The sequence below is a fragment of the Diplotaxodon limnothrissa genome, linkage group LG2 (genome assembly GCF_057381915.1).
Source record: "Diplotaxodon limnothrissa isolate DT_005_m linkage group LG2, D_limnothrissa_male_GT1.1, whole genome shotgun sequence".
Taxonomy (NCBI): Eukaryota; Metazoa; Chordata; class Actinopteri; order Cichliformes; family Cichlidae; genus Diplotaxodon; species Diplotaxodon limnothrissa.
This window is the reverse complement of record NC_140597.1, coordinates 37,249,439-37,266,391: the sequence shown is the minus strand read 5'-3', so window position 1 is coordinate 37,266,391 and position 16,953 is coordinate 37,249,439. Positions and strand designations below refer to the sequence as shown.

General features: G+C 40.5%; 1 protein-coding gene across 1 annotated transcript; it reads left to right on the top strand.

Moving 5' to 3' along the window:
- Window positions 1-3,168: 3,168 nt before the first annotated feature.
- Window positions 3,169-13,621, top strand: tspan6 (tetraspanin 6). The gene is made up of 8 exons (XM_085373081.1): window positions 3,169-3,365; window positions 6,961-7,149; window positions 7,231-7,305; window positions 7,626-7,718; window positions 7,955-8,110; window positions 8,226-8,309; window positions 12,597-12,681; window positions 12,773-13,621. Exons 1-7 carry the CDS (start codon window positions 3,279-3,281, stop codon window positions 12,663-12,665), a joined length of 753 nt encoding a protein of 250 aa, XP_085229207.1. The 5' UTR covers window positions 3,169-3,278; the 3' UTR covers window positions 12,666-12,681; window positions 12,773-13,621.
- The last annotated feature ends 3,332 nt before the right edge of the window (window positions 13,622-16,953 follow it).

The following is a 16,953-nucleotide window of genomic DNA, read 5'->3' as shown; positions in this document are numbered from 1 at the left end:
AAAGATTCTTCTAGTTCATCACAGAGACAAAAACCACTTGGTGGCACTAACGGGCTTCTAGTGTGTGTGTGTGTGTGTGTGTGTGTGTGTGTGTGTGTGTGTGTGTTTCCACCCATCGCTGCATTAAACATGATTAAAAATCTTTTATAAACTCCACCCTTCAACTCATGCAAGAAGTAGGCCTATACGCTAATTCACTTGCAGCAGCAGATTTTTTAGGCTGCCATCTGATATATACAATGGCACTGGAGTTATCAGCTGTTATGGATCTTTATTTCATAATCTCATAATGTTATTTCAGTGACATCACGCCTGATGGGTTTTTGTTTTTTTCGTTTTGTTTTGTTTTAATGAAACGGGCTACTTTCAAAATAAACTTACAAAATGCTCCAAATATGTCCCCCCACAATACACAACACTTACAAAGAGCTCACGGTCTAGTAGTAATTAAATGTAGCACTATTTAATGCGACGCTTTGTTTTTTTAAAAGGATCATCACATGTAATTTGTTTAGAAAATCGCACGAGGAGAGCACGATGCAAGTAGAAATTCAATTTGGAGAACGAAAAAAAGCATCAGTCTTTGTGTTTATCTTCAACTAAGCGCATATTTACAAGGCTGCTCTGACTGCTGTGACGCGTGTGTCACATCCACATCAGCAGAAGGAAGCTAATTATAAGGACTGTAAAGACCGACTGCAGGAGACAGGAAGTAGCGGTGCTACTGTCAAAATAAAAGCACGTGGACACAGCGCAGCCCTGACAAATGTGAAGCAAGCAGTGGTGTTATAGTGTGTAATAGCTTATTAATTAATAATTGAATAGCACTCTGTTCTGCAAGCCAGCAAATCTCTTCCAGTCTGCACCAGCCTGTCTGCACCTTTTTAAGCCCTTAACATTAAATGTGCAGTAAAATACTGGCTGCTGTTTGCAAACTGCAGGACCATGTCTTCAGGGGGCTGGTGATGTCATAGATTGATATACAATTTTCAGATTAATTTTTAAATTATTGATTCAAAATAAATGATTTATTGTTTCATACTGAGCTTCTAGTAAAGTGTATATTTGTTTCAATAATGCCTTAGTTATTCCAGGACAAAAACAATGAGCCATTGTCCTTCTACAACAAGGTCATACTCATGTGAACATACCTAGAAAACCAATCCAGTTTATAGGCCTCAGAAGAAAGCTGTGACTACTGAACTGTAAAATTGTAGCTGATCTCAAACCTTAACTCATAATATACCAAAGACAAAATAATCAACTTCCGGTGGTGTTTGAAATAAGATAAATGTGAGCTTTGTTGAAAAGGTTGAGCACTGCAAGGGTCGGGGAAAATAGTTGAAAAACAAACAAATTAACAAAAAACATGCTTGTCTGTAAACTTGTGGAACAGTCAGAACAGGAGAAAAATCTATATGCTAGTATTATAGTAAAACTGGGATTTCTTATTTATCAGTGAAAAATGTAAAGCAGCACCATCTCTGTAAAATCTGAACACCTGGTCTGGTCAAGTTCTTAGAGGCTGAAAAGCACTCAACAGATTCTTTAAAGACAAAAAAAAGACATTTAGAATTAAGTTTATTTAAAAAAAAATGTCCTTATTAAATCTCTGGTCCAGCCTTCAATGAGTGATCCACACTTTGTGTCAAGATTGGCTGTGTGGCAGGCAGGCAAGCAGGAGTGGTGGACTCAAAATGCAGGACTCAGACACGGAAGTTAAACTTAAGCGCAGCTTTATTGCTGGGAAAAACCTCGTATTAACTAAACTCACCAAAAGACCAACAAAAGTCTGAACACAGGACGGAAACACTGGAAAAGAAATACTAAACTGGCGCAGGTGATTAAACACAGAAGCAGAACACACAGCTAGCTGAGGGTACGAGGCGACAGGGAACGCAGGAAAACACAGGGCTTATATACACAGGGGAGTAATCGGGGAATGGAAAACAGGAGGGAGACACAGCTGGGAGGGTTTGGGCTAACGAGACACGGGGAGCTAGACACACTGAGATGAGGCACAACCTTTCACAATAAAACGGGAAACAGGAAACAGACACTGAACTGAACTTATACTAAACGAGAGACACAACCTAAGAACTAATCCCTCACAAAGAATAACTGAAACATAGAATAATACTAATAAACAAAGCATGACAAAAGGATCAGAATACAAACCATAATACAAAGGAATATAAGAACTGAAAATGCTGGGTCAAAATGACCCAGGACCGTGACACTTTGCAAATTTGCCTCAGACCCAAACGCTACACAGCAAGTGGATAACTCAGTTGATCAAAATCACACTATAAACCCTGCACAGCCAAAAAGCCACAATCATGAATACCACAGCAAACTGGGACAACTGCAATTCTTGGAAGTCAGAACCATTTCTTATGGGGATGGGATGTAATTAGCCAGGAATTGCTAAATTTATGAGCTTCTGGGCTCATGCTGCAGCCTGTTTTACAAAAAACAAATGGCCTTATGAGATAACAAATGATTAAGAGATTAAACATACAATCATTAGAATAACTTGGTGACAGGTCTGTTGACAGGACTCCTCCACCCCTATGTGTGGGGTCTAAACACAGAAACAAATCCTAAAAAATGGTCTATCCTGGCAAGGAAAATGAAAACTACTGCTGCACAGGCAGAATCACTCACAGGTAAACAGCCATTCACTAACTCCCAGTCCCTCACTAAGTAAAGGAAGCACCCAGCCTCTCCTCCATGCGCAGGAACAGCTGGTAACACTAAAAGCTGTGAACATTTCCCACCGCTTGCACCTCCTTATGGTTCCATCAGCTGGTATTGGTCTAGAAATGCTTGCCATACAGTATCACTCCTGTGCAGGAAGGCTAACATCAGCAGAAAACAAGAAGAAATTAATTATATTGAAAAACTGAAGCAGTAAATGACTTCACATCAAACAGTCCGAGTGGGACCCTGTGGCGGCCCAATTCTGCCCCCGGACCGCATGTTGGACACCGTTTCCCTTAAAAAAAAAAAAAAAAAAAAAAAAACCGTCGCAGCTGGGCTTTTATTTTGATAGCTGTTTGCGCGTGTGGTGTTTTACCGCTGTCGCTGTTGCGGACTTGACGCTAGTCTGTCCAGCTGAGCTGTTTATCCTCCAGGAAAGTGAGTCTGGGTAAGTGACGACACTTCCCCCTCTCTCCTCAGATCCAGAACTTTTTTCCCTTCTTCTCTCTTCGTTTCTGGACGCTGGGAAGTGAAGTTTTTTCCTCTTTTTTTCAGTTAAAAAACTAAACTCCAACATGTCGCCACCGTCTCGCCGGCTTCAGACGAAGCCAGTGATTACCTGCCTGAAGACTTTCCTCATATCCTACAGCCTGATTTTCTGGGTGAGTCGCCGGACTTGCAAAAGGGAAGGGGAGTAGGGGGCTACAGGCTAACGAAGGAGCAACAATGGGCTCCGAGCAGCGGCTTTGCCAACGAGGCTCACGACACGGTTTCTTGAAATCACTGCACAAGTTAAATTTTCTGAAAAAAATGTCCACGAGTCAGAGTAGAGATAGTTTTATGTCGACGGTAATAACCACTTGTGGAAAAAAATCCACCCAGTGTTCGCCTTTATTACCCCTGGAAGTTGCCGTTAGCCGTTAAAGTACACTAATAAAGTCACTAATGCACTTCTCAAACCTCAGTGTCACATTTTATTTTGTTTGTTTTTGTTTTTTTAACGGATATTTAATAAAGTAAATACATTACATCTTATGTCTGACTGAAACTTAATTAAACTTAATGTTTAATTAACTACGAGGAAATTAATATTGTGACCCGATCCCAGGTGACTTGTGGAAGGCTTTTAATTTGACTGCATTCCTCCCGTTTCTCCGTTAAACTGTTAAAATTGTTGACCTTGTGCCACATTACTGCTAAACATTCGGGATGCATTCATATATCTGCTTTGAGACCATTTTTTCTTGTGAGATAACATATCGTGACTTGTGTAAACTAGAGCCAGACAAAGTGTGGGACAAGGCACCTGGTCGCCTGTATAATCGGCTATAGTGGTTATTTTGCTCATTTACCAGTCCATCAGTAGAACTAGCAAACATTTTGGGCAGTAGTCGATGCCATTAGATGTATGTTGTTGGTTTACTTTGTTTTTGTTGCCACACTCTCATCACAGTGTCCTTTGGCCTTTAGCCAGTGTAAAATTGGTGTTACACAGCAGATTGACCGTCATCACTCTGTGATCAGTTACCTTTGTTACACCCCTTGGCAGATAAATCAGTACACTGCTATTAATGTCTGATAAAAGAGTCTTGCAGTAACTCTGGGGAATAAAAACTCTCAGTTTGTGTTGCTGTTAACCTGTGCTGCCATATAGTGATCATCTCATCCTAGCATTTCATCTCATCTAGTTCTCAGTTTTTTGTTCCCCTTTTCTTTTTAATGCACAGCTGTTGTTCAAAACCTCTGCATACTTCTCAGATTAGAGGATTTGATGTACGGCTTCAACTAGTAATTTTTCTTCCACACAGTTTGCTGAAACTGTTATTTTTTTTATGAGTAGATGATTAATGGTTTTGTCTGAAAATGTCAGAGATAATTTGATGATTGCAGCTCAGTTTCATATCATGATAAGATGACATTTCATTGAAGCTGGGTTTTTATATACACGTGCAACAAGAATACTACATGAGATGATTTATGGAATAAAACCCAGATTGGAGTGCAGAATAACTCTTCAGATTTCTTGTTTACTCTAAACAAAACTGTTTAAAGCTCCACAGTTAATCATTTAATTTTGTACATAGATTATTTCATTTGATCTAGTGCTAATTTGCAGCTGTGGTTGGATGGTTTTCCTTAGGGAAGTACAAATGTTTAGAAGAAAAATGCAGTTTTTCATTTTTATTAATGAATTTATTTTGGGCCCCCCTTTTTTTTTTTTTCTTTTTTTTTTTTGGTGGGGCTAGTGAAAAAGTGCATTGGGCAACTTGTTGCCACTTCCTCTTTTTGTACCAGTGACTGTGTTTCCACCAGCCACTTCCCCTTTGAAGCAAACTTTTAAAGATGGTGATGTTTTTAGCTTCTCCAATCCAAGCCGGTTTGTTTTACACCGTGACAGCGAAGCTGAATTAGTAAGTGTTTAATTAAAGATGTGCGTGTGCAAACTGCAAGCTTAGACTCTCAGATATTTGGTTAAACTTTGCTGTAGGCTCACAGCAGTCAGCGTGTCTCCAGCAACAATAACAGCAGGGATGAGCCTACAGGGGCTCAAAGCTTACTTGTTTGTTTTTTTGTTTGTTTGTTTTTAACTAGTGGTATATAAATTAACTGACTTTTGTGGGCCAATTTAAAAAAATAAATAAAAGGGCACAAAAGTCTGATATAGTGGCCTACAGAGGATCAACTATTCTGTTTACAATGCCTCATTTTAATATAATGACCCAACTTTCAGTTAACACACTGTCTGAAGAGTTAATCAGCCAAAACAGATCAAATTGATCTTCAGTGTCTTTCCTGCATTAGAAACATGTTGGCAACTCCAAATGACAATGTAATCTGATCATAATTAAAAACATTTAAATAGGGGTTTCATAAACTTATGCATAAAATATTTTTTTTACTAATCAGATTGCCAGAAGTTACAGCAAAATGCACTGTTTATCAGCAGGGGGGGTGATGACGTTGATCAAAAGTGGTTTTACTTTGATTTCCTGACTCAGGTTAAAACGTGTTTATCAGGAACAAGTAAATGCAACTACTTAATGTTGTTGCTTTAACTATACACAGGCTTATTTTGAAGTAGGAAAAACCCTGATCTAATTTGCACATTTTTAAAAAGCAGAGCAATTATCACCTGTTATCATCTTCAGGTAATATATCAGTGAAACCCTGCTTCCCTTTGTTATTTACAGGAGTAAAAAAACTGAATATATCTTCAAATTAGAGCTTGTGGTTTAAATTTCTGCAGTTGGGAAATAACATGTTTTATTATTTTCACAGTTTAATAACCAAAAATAAACGCAACAGTAATTTCTTGTTGCCGGACCCATTTACGCTTAAATCACGTTTCTTCACAAAACGAAACAAACAAACACAAGCTTGTCTGTGGAGGAAAACAGATGCTTACAGTTGTTCTCAGTGTTAGTCTTTGCTCTGAGCAAACAGCCCTGTGAGGCTCCTGCTTCTGCTAACACAGAGTTCAGGGCTGTGCTTTTATCTGACAATTTATTGCTGCTGCCTGGCTGAGCCGATGCCTCCCCTCAGGCTAATGACTTGTGTGGGGGAGCGTTAAAGGAAAAGCTGCTGAGATTGAGATTAAATCACAGACTGAGGCTCGAATCCCAGGCGTGTTCTTACTAAAACACGCGAGGCGGGTAGATGAATAATCCACAGCATATTAAGCGTGTATTGTGAACGGAAAGGCTGTATCCTGTTTGCCTCAGATACAATCTACCCCCTGCCTCATCTACATTTGCTCCCCTGAGATCAGTGCAGATTTAATAAAGGAAGTCACTAAGGGAAATTGTGTTTTCTCTGGATGCAGACCGACACGGTTCTCAAGTAAAAGTGAGATTCAAGGTAGATCACCAGTCTGTCAGAGTACATACACATGCAGAATAATAGATTTAAAATGTTTTTAAGTGTCTATAATTACCAAAAAATGGTTTTATTATCATATGTGACAAAAAAGAGATCTTTATATTTTGGAAGCTGAAGTCAGTAGATATTTCCCCCCCTGGTGATCCACAGATAAATTAATTAGCTTTCTCTTTCTTTAATTAAGCTGCTCATTGTTTATGATTTTCCCTAGAGCTACATAATAAATTGAAATGAAATGATTGTGTTCCTGAATGCTAACCACACTCTTAAGTAACTGGTTGGGCTTGACCCGTATCAGTCACAGGTCCTAAAAGCCTTCCTTGCGTGTCTCTGTTGATCTTTGATTCTTGAGCTGACTCGCTCTTCTGTTGTCTCCAGGTCACAGGCGTGATCCTGCTGGCCGTTGGCGTGTGGGGGAAGGTAAGCTTGGAGACCTATTTCTCCCTGGCTGCTGAGGAGAGCACCAACGCGCCATATGTCCTCATCGGGACCGGAGCCATCATCGTTATCTTCGGACTGTTCGGCTGCTTCGCCACATGCCGTGGCAGCCCGTGGATGCTCAAACTGGTCGGTGAAAGAGCAGCAGGAAACATTCCCAGTCTCAGAAATAACCTTGCATGACTGTTTTTTGTCTTTTGTGTTTCTCAGTATGCCATGTTTTTGACCTTGGTCTTCCTGGCTGAGCTCGTGGCTGGAGTTTCAGGCTTCATCTTCAGGCATGAGGTGAGGAAATGGAAATATTTTTTGACATGAGGTGGGTTAAACTTACAGTTGGTACGCTTGAATCAAAATGAAACTGTAACATGACACTGAGGGAATGTTTGTCATTTATTTTCATGGGTGAAAGTTTCTTGAAACAGGTTAAAACAAGTTCAACATCACAAACGGTGAAGTCGTGCAATCACATGAGCGTGTGCAGCGTCTGCAGCGAAAAGATGAATACCACTATTGTGATACCCGTTATCTCTGTCAGGTTTCAGCTAGCACAACTCAAAGTCAACCCCTCTGTTATGTATGTGACGCCTTTATTTTGAACTCATCAGATCAAAGCCACACTGGACAACGGCTATAAAAACGCAGTGATAAAGTACAACGGCACGGAGAGCAAGAATCCAGTGGACACCATCCAGAGGAATGTAAGTGGGAGATTTTCCATCACCCTAGTGGCGTTGCATTTATCTGACTTTATGTTTCTCTGTACACACCAGAGGGCTCTTGTTTATATGAACATTTTAAAGGTCAACTCAACACTGAACGCACAGGAGCACTCTCCTTGAACCATGTTGCTCTCATCACTGTCTTCTCAAAGGGTGAATCCACAACATAGCTTTGTTTTCTTTTCTTTTTTGTTGTTGTGACTCTTTGCTTTTAGTTGCACTGCTGCGGGGTGTATAATTACACAGACTGGAACAATACAAAGTACTTTCAAGAGAAAGGCATCCCGGTCAGCTGCTGTAAAGACAGCGATAACTGCTCACCAGAAACACTGAAGGATCTTGCCAAGGCTGAGAATGTGGTGTACACAACGGTGAGTTTGGAACAAGCAGTTCATCTCAAAGATGGTCAGCTGTATTTGTAAAAGGTTTTGGTTCAATATAACTTTCTGTTTAATTCTGAGGGTTTTTTTTTTTCCTGTTGTGAAGGGCTGCTTTGTGCTGGTAAGCACCACAATGGAGAACAACCTGGGAATAATTGCTGGGATTTCTTTTGGAATTGCCTTCTTTCAGGTATGTCTAATATTCTGTTATATGGAAACCGTTTGTGGCTACAAACCAAAGAAAAGCTGAACAATTGAAGCCAGATGTAGGAACCAATTAGTATTGTTTTTCTTGAAGTAATAACCAACCTATGTTAATTCAGTTAAATGTGATTTATGTAGTGCCAATTCACAGCGGTCACCCCAAGCCACTTTATATTATAACGTGAAGACCCTAAAATGTTAGAGAGAGAGCCCAACAACCAAATTATCCTATGAGCAAGGACTTGGTGACTGTGGGAAGAAAGAACGCCCAGCAAAACCACCCTCGGGGAGAGGCAACCACAGAGAGGCGAGGACAGAACACAAACTGTGGGAGAGTAGACAAAAGTTTGTGACGTGCAGTATTGGCATGTAAACACGTCAGGATTGAAAAGAGGAGTGGAGAAAAATCCTCACTGTATTAATGTGACTATGGGAATGTTTCAGGCTCACCTGATCCTGCTTTAACAAAAAGGAATGTTTTAAGCCTAAGGAATCGCAGCAGTCTGCCTCAAAGTAATAAGTATAAGAAAAGGTTTTTCATCGTCACTTTGAGACAGGATGTTTCTACTCTCTGTTCTATTAATGAAAAAGCTCAGTTTTCACCACGTTAGGATGAAAATAAAAGGACGGGCAGATCAGCTGGAGGGTTTGTCTTGAATTTTTTTTTTTTTTTTTTTTTTTTTTTTTTTTGCTGTGACCCACCTCTACTAACCAACAAACAGGAACACAGCAGGAAATGATTTCCAACAGTGAGAGAAAATCTAGTTGAAATGTGGCAACATAAGCTTGTTTGTGTGATGTGTTCTCCAGCTGTTCTCAAGACTGCACCAAGGGGGACGTAGCATGGAGACCTAGAGCAGAGCCACAGCGGCTGTGCATCTTGGCTCTGATTCAGCAGTTATTCCCCTCATACAGTCTACATTCTGATATCAGACTCAAGTTTATTGAGCCACGTTGCCCAGTGTGCATTGCTAAAATCACTTGTACAGTGGGGCAAAAAAGTATTTAGTCAGCCACCGATTGTGCAAGTTCCCCCACTTAAAATGATGACAGAGGTCAGTAATTTGCACCAGAGGTACACTTCAACTGTGAGAGACAGAATGTGAAAAAAAAATCCATGAATCCACATGGTAGGATTTGTGAAGAATTTATTCGTAAATCAGGGTGGAAAATAAGTATTTGGTCAATAACAAAAATACAACTCAATACTTTGTAACATAACCTTTGTTGGCAATAACAGAGGTCAAACGTTTACTATAGGTCTTTACCAGGTTTGCACACACAGTAGCTGGTATTTTGGCCCATTCCTCCATGCAGATCTTCTCGAGAGCAGTGATGTTTTGGGGCTGTCGCCGAGCAACACGGACTTTCAACTCCCGCCACAGATTTTCTATGGGGTTGAGGTCTGGAGACTGGCTAGGCCACTCCAGGACTTTCAAATGCTTCTTACGGAGCCACTCCTTTGTTGCCCGGGCGGTGTGTTTTGGATCATTGTCATGTTGGAAGACCCAGCCTCGTTTCATCTTCAAAGTTCTCACTGATGGAAGGAGGTTTTGGCTCAAAATCTCACGATCAGAATCAGAATGGGGTTTATTGCCAAATGTTGAGCAGGTTTACAACATTAGGAAATTGCTGCGGTGCTTCAGTGCAAACATAGTGTCATAAATAGCACTTCCACAGGCGTTGTAGTCCTGTAGTTAAGGAGCTCTTCTCTGGTGTACGAGTATCCAGAGGAGTATCCAGAGGAGTCCCCAGACACAGAAGAAATGCACAAAAACAAAACAAAAGTAACGCACTGAAGCACCAGGGCGACCATCCGCGGCGCCATCTTGGCCAGATACATGGCCCCATTCATTCTGTCCTTAACACGGATCAGTCGTCCTGTCCCCTTGGCAGAAAAACAGATCCATAGCATGATGTTTCCACCCCCATGCTTCACAGTAGGTATGGTGTTCTTGGGATGCAACTCAGTATTCTTCGTCCTCCAAACACGACGAGTTGAGTTTATACCAAAAAGTTCTACTTTGGTTTCATCTGACCACATGACATTCTCCCAATCCTCTGCTGTATCATCCATGTGCTCTCTGGCAAACTTCAGACGGGCCTGGACATGCACTGGCTTCAGCAGCGGAACACGTCTGGCACTGCGGGATTTGATTCCCTGCCGTTGTAGTGTGTTACTGATGGTGACCTTTGTTACTTTGGTCCCAGCTCTCTGCAGGTCATTCACCAGGTCCCCCCGTGTGGTTCTGGGATCTTTGCTCACCGTTCTCATGATCATTTTGACCCCACGGGATGAGATCTTGTGTGGAGCCCCAGATCGAGGGAGATTATCAGTGGTCTTGTATGTCTTCCATTTTCTGATGATTGCTCCCACAGTTGATTTTTTCACACCAAGCTGCTTGCCTATTGTAGATTCACTCTTCCCAGTCTGGTGCAGGTCTACAATACTTTTCCTGGTGTCCTTCGAAAGCTCTTTGGTCTTGGCCATGGCGGAGTTTGGAGTCTGACTGTTTGAGGCTGTGGACAGGTGTCTTTTATACAGATGATGAGTTCAAACAGGTGCCATTCATACAGGTAACGAGTGGGGGACAGAAAAGCTTCTTACAGAAGACGTTACAGGTCTGTGAGAGCCAGAGATTTTCCTTGTTTGAGGTGACCAAATACTTATTTTCCACCCAGATTTACGAATGAATTCTTTACAAATCCTACCATGTGAATTCATGGATTTTTTTTTTTCACATTCTGTCTCTCACAGTTGAAGTGTACCTCTGGTGCAAATTACTGACCTCTGTCATCATTTTAAGTGGGGGAACTTGCACAATCGGTGGCTGACTAAATACTTTTTTGCCCCACTGTAGGTCATTTTTGCACAAAGCAGCAACATGCCGCTCCAAAGGTGGCCACTTGAGACAAGCCCCGAAATCAAGCCAGTCACCATAGTCTCCCGTGAATCGATATTTAAAGCATTTATAAAGCCATAAAATTTGGGAATTACCCCAAATTCTTTTCATACCTCCACTTAATAATCATCTTTCACAGATGCTATATTATCGACTGGTTCTTTGTCATGCTGAAGTTTTTGTATACTTCTTTTCCACCATTGTAGCACAGGTGTGGAGAAGGATCTTCCTAGTTCTTTCAGAGTGACTCACAGTGTAGTTAATGTTTACAGTTACTTGTAGCCTGTCTGAGCATTAGTGTGGCTGCTCCATGCAAAGCTCTGACTTAGAGTAAGTGAAGGTTATAAGTGGAAAACTGTGCAACTTGTGGTTCTGCGGTATAGCCACAGTTTTCCAGTCATACGAGAAGTCAAGTCACTTTTATTTAAGTAGACTTGACCCAAGTGCTTTCCAGTTAAGACAAATGTAAAATCTTTCCAAGTCTCCAGAAACCAACACAAAACCTGAGTAAACAAACAACATTGCTACAGTAATGGTGAAAGTCATTTAAATACCCAGTTTAAACAGCCCCTAAATCAAATGGGTCACTATAATCACCCATGTTTTAAATTTATTTCAAACATGAGCCATAAGGAAAGAATAGTTAGAAAACATGTTTAAATTACCGTAACATTGTCTGATTATTCATCTAGTAAATTTTTTTTGTCACTGACCTTGGTTGTCGGGGCAGGAGTCTAAGCATAGACACCCAGACATCTTCTCCAGCTCCTCACAGAAGTGTTCTCAAACCAGCTGAGAGACAGTATCTGTCAAACATGTCCTGGGTCTGCCCCCTGGCCTCCTCCCAATTGAAAGTGCTTGAAACACCTCACATAGGAGGCGTCCCAGGAGGCATTTCTAATTCCTGTCTCTTATATCCACGATGCCCACAGCTCGTGGACATTAGTGAGAGCAGGAACGCAGATCGACGGGTAACTGAACAGCTTTGCTTTTACATTCAGCTCTCTTCTCCTCAGCAGATCAGTACAGCTGCCACGTTATCCAGCATCCATCCACACAAAAATATCAAAACCCAGGAATTAACAAAGTATAAGAAAGAGAATCATTTAAACGTTGACTTAAAAAAAAAAAACTAAAAATGGGACAAAAGAACAGAATAATTTAATGCAGATGTCATGCGTCTTGCTAATGAATACAAGATGTAAGTAAATCTGTGAAAACACAAAAAAGGAAGTAATTGTTGCTTGTTTTGTTTTTGTTTTTTTTATGTTTTGTTTTTTAAGTAATTTAAGGTTTCAGGAAGCCATAGAAAAAATTTTTTCAGATGTCAGTTTGGGCCACAGATTGAAATTTGTGTACTGTGGTTTCAGCTCATTGGGATGTTCCTGGCCTGCTGCTTGTCTCGATACATCACCAACAACCAGTATGAGATGGTCTAACAGTCACCTGCCACAGGTATGTCTTTTATGAGGGAGTTATCATAACAGCAAGTCATACAGATTGTTCTGAGGAGGATTTGTAACGGTCTTTCTGCTTCTATTTGCAGGTCACTGATGAGCCGGTCCTGGTGCGAACTGAGTTGGGATTTTAATATTTTGTCTTTGTGTTTCTTATCATGTAATTTTAGAGATGGAAGACACTCACCGCTTTTTCTTTTATTCAATCTCACCAATGCACAAGGGAATCATGTCTGCGGAGCATCAAAAAGGGAGAATACTCGGAACTTGGTGTGACCAAAGATAAAACATTTCACAGGTCATTTGTTATTCTGGGAGTAAATTAGGGAAATTACATTTAGTGTTTATGTTGTGTATTAGTGTCACTTTTTTATTTGAGTTAATTTGACAGCAACATTTTCATTTCTTGTTTCGCAGTTGCCTTGTGTTATAATTTTTTCGCTAGTAGTCTGTAGCTGAGCAGATGAAATGTAGACAATAATAAGCTGTTAATGTTAAACGTCTGTATCTTTATGTGTGAAGCCTTTATAAGCCCTAGAAATGGACAGGTCACCTTCCTGAAATCAAGTACAAATGATTTATAGGAGCTGTGTGGGAAAGCCAGCCCTACCAATTATGTGTGCCAACTACACCTGACTTCTTACCACAGTTTTCAGTGTTAGTGTTATTCTTGTGTGGATGCATGTGAAATACTTGAAAATAAAAGATGAAATCCAGTGTCTCTGACAGTGTGCGTTCTTAGCAACTGTCTGTACAGCTGTTTGCTCACAAAAAAGAAAGAAACACAAATATTCTGGCAGCAGGTGATTTTTGGCAGACAAACATGCCCTGGATATTTGGGGCCTTTAGAAGAATGCTAATAAACTTCAAGATATGAAAGCATCTCTGTTTTTCAGTGGAAGACAACTTTATGGATTTAAATAGCATGTTTGATGTGCGATTAAAGTAACTGCACATAAAAATACTAAAAATGCCTGAATGATCAAATAAGAATTTACCATCCACTTTGTCAAGATTCCCTTTTTTTTTTTTTCCCCATAATGCACTCGAATTGCATCTGTAACGTAAAGACCTGTCACACAGTTACACTATTAAACTACACACTAAAAACACAGTGCGGCCTTGAACTTTCATCCATGGCTGTGGCTGACAGCCAGGAAAACCAGACTCCCCTTCATTACCTAACTTCTATAATTTGCAGGGGTGAAGTTAAAGGGTGAACACCACATTGTTCTTCACTTCTACCACTCAGCATAGTAAAAGATGTAAACGGCTGTAACAAGGCTACACGCTGTCAGCTCGATCACCTCGTTGTTGAATCTCGTGCTTCACTGCAGCTGTTGTATTTTCTCTGGCTAGTCGTTTCTCCTGATGTGTATGAAGGTGGTAGGTCTTTGCACAATGGTTTGATATTTCATTCAAATAAACCTTTTTTCGTTCTAAAAAGCCTTGGGGGGAAAAAATTATTATTGTGGCCAAAGAATAAAAGCACAACCTACGTCTCTTTAATTTCAGGTTTAACTGTTTGCACAGCAAACGAAACAGTCACTGGGTGTAGCTGACATGATGTGCATGTGCAGGAGGTATAACCACCAGTTATACCTCTGTGCTTTGGTAATATGCCGTTGTTGACAAAATAAATATCAACACAGTCTATGCTGATTGAACTCTAAACTTCTACAAAGGCCTGAGAGATGTTGCTCATTTGCAGTTTGTTAAATAAAGTTTCCTTAGACTTGGTGCGTAGTGCTGTTAATCCTACAGCGTCACTGAGTTAGATGAGCAGTAGTGGAATGTAACTTAGTACATTTAAACTGTGTTTCTGAACTCTGATACTTGGCACTGCTTGTTTTATGTTTTCTGGTGCTCGCTTGCTACAACTTGCTTAATTGCATCATTTAATACTTGCATGAACTCATGTTAACTTACAGGATATGAGCACATAAATATTTTATGGGAGAAAAGAATGTGTTTGGGCAATTGGGCCCCATTCCTTCAACAAGGAGAGTGAATTTGAAGACAGTAAGTGTTTCATGAAGTTCCAGAGAATAGTTATCAATGATAGGCACACTCGGACACACGGAACCATACAATCACACATTAAATGCTTCTAAGAAAATTTAGTTGATGTTCATTCCCCGGGCGCCCAATGGCTGCCCACTGCTTCACTGAGTGAATGGGTTAAATGCAGAGAGCAATTTCCCCACGGGGCTCAATAAAGTACAATAATGTACAATAATGTACATTAAAATAAAAATGAGCATATGTAGAAAACTGTGACATTTTAGTGCCCTTATAGCGCTTTATTGCCCTGAGGTAACCAGTTTCTGGTGGGGTCAAATTTGATTTGCATGATGTTTGACGCAAGGACACAGACCATTTCTGTAGCTTTGCCTCTGTACACCAACACATTAGACTGTAAATAAATAATTGAATTCATGCTGATGAATACAAGCAGGCTTCTATAAATATGTATAAGCTTTGGCTCACAGCTTAGACACAGGCAACTTGTGCCATGCTTTTCAAAGCACTGACTGCTGGTTTTACTCAGGAAAATTGCAGGTGAAACTAATCCAATAATGCAGGGATGTCAAACTCATTTTACATGACGCACCAAATGCAGCTCCACTTTGATCCTTAGTGTGGCAAATGAATGAAACTCTGCCCTTTGTCAGTGTAAAGAAGTTTCAACTTCACATTTAATCCCTTAGATATCTTAATATAAGAAAAATTTGTGCAATTTCAACAGTTTTTCTACAAGATAAAGAAATGCTGCTGTAGTAAATAAAAAAAGTCCGCCAGCATGACTCTTTGGGCTTAAATTGGAAGAAATAAGTGTGTAAATTCACAGTAAATTATCCTGTAATTATAAAACAGAAAATTGTTATTTTACAGAAAATGTCCTTTTTTGTTTGGATCTTTTTTTCTTCTTTTACTGTGGACCTAAACAAAACAGAAATGTCTACTTTTCTGTGATTTTATTGTTTATTTATTAATTAAATTAACTGCTGCACTAAGATTGGCATCGAGGGAGATCTTTATCAGTGGGGAAAGCTGTAAAACTCGTGAAAATACAGCTAAAAGCCTGAAATTTATGCCAGACTTTTAGGGACACCCGTGACACAGTGGATGCTCCACCTGGTGACACGTGCTGCTCCTGGGGTCATGTGTCGTTTGGATGAGTGTATTGCATCAGCGAGGACGCTTCAGTTGAACCGACACAACTTAACCGCCAGGCGGCAGTGCTGTGCAAGATATATACAAACCAATAAAGGACGGAGAGTGAGCGTGTGTGGGGGGATGGGGGGGATCACACTATGCTTAGTTGAATCTTAAACCATCTATGAGTTCAACTCTTGACAAACCCGACGTGCAAAGAGCTGCACGGAGACTTACACCAGTGTTGCCTTCAGGGGACAAACGGCCCGGAAAAGATGAGCAGTAAACAGGGTGCAGCTAATCGCAGGCGAGCCCAGAACAAACATGTTTGAGTGGCTGCTGCCAGATAGTGATGTGCGGATCGATACTGAAATATCGATTCCGCCGATACCAGTCATTTATGTTCTAGAATCGATTCTCATATTAAAATATCGATATTTTAGTAATTTAGGGTAAATTTGTAGTTTATCATTAACAGGAACTTGTCTACATTGGAAGGAACTACTTCCTCTTCCGCCTTTCATATTCATATGCGAAATATGGCTGTATAAATGTGTCGCAGCCCCTTGGCGTGCGCACTCACAACAATGGCTGAGCGTAAATGGAGTCATGTGTGGACGTATTTTACCTCCACAAACAGCTGAGACGTGGTTTGTGATACATGTGGCAAGAAAGTGAGGTGTTGTGGCAACACCACTAACCTCGTCAAACACCTCAGAGTAAATCATATCACAGAATATGACGTCTCTCGCGGAGTCCTTTAGTGCTGCAGGCAGGCAGCGTGTTCAAATAGTGCATAACTTCAGTTTTTTTATTTCTATATGATGAATTCTGCATTATTAAGTGATAAGAACAAGTAGTCTGATATCCTGTAATCATTATGATGCTATAATTTGAGATAAAATAAATCAAATAAGTTTTTGTACAAAGTATTGGTATCGGATCAGTATCGTCGATACCACCCTGAATTTTACTTGGTATCGGATCGGAAAGGAAATCAGTGGTATCGCACATCACTACTGCCAGATCTCATTTCATTGGTCAATTTTGGATCAGACGCTGCAGAAGCCCCGCCTGCAGTTGTCATGCAGCCCAACTGGCTCTGCAGTAA

What these genes read in the sequence shown, in the direction of transcription:
- tspan6 (XM_085373081.1), top strand. Translation starts at nt 3,279, where the DNA reads ATGTCGCCACCGTCTCGCCGGCTTCAGACGAAGCCAGTGATTACCTGC. An exon ending in GCCCGTGGATGCTCAAACTG is followed by an intron (nt 7,150 to 7,230) that starts GTCGGTGAAAGA and finishes TGTGTTTCTCAG; the next exon opens with TATGCCATGTTTTTGACCTT. An exon ending in TTGGAATTGCCTTCTTTCAG is followed by an intron (nt 8,310 to 12,596) that starts GTATGTCTAATA and finishes CTGTGGTTTCAG; the next exon opens with CTCATTGGGATGTTCCTGGC.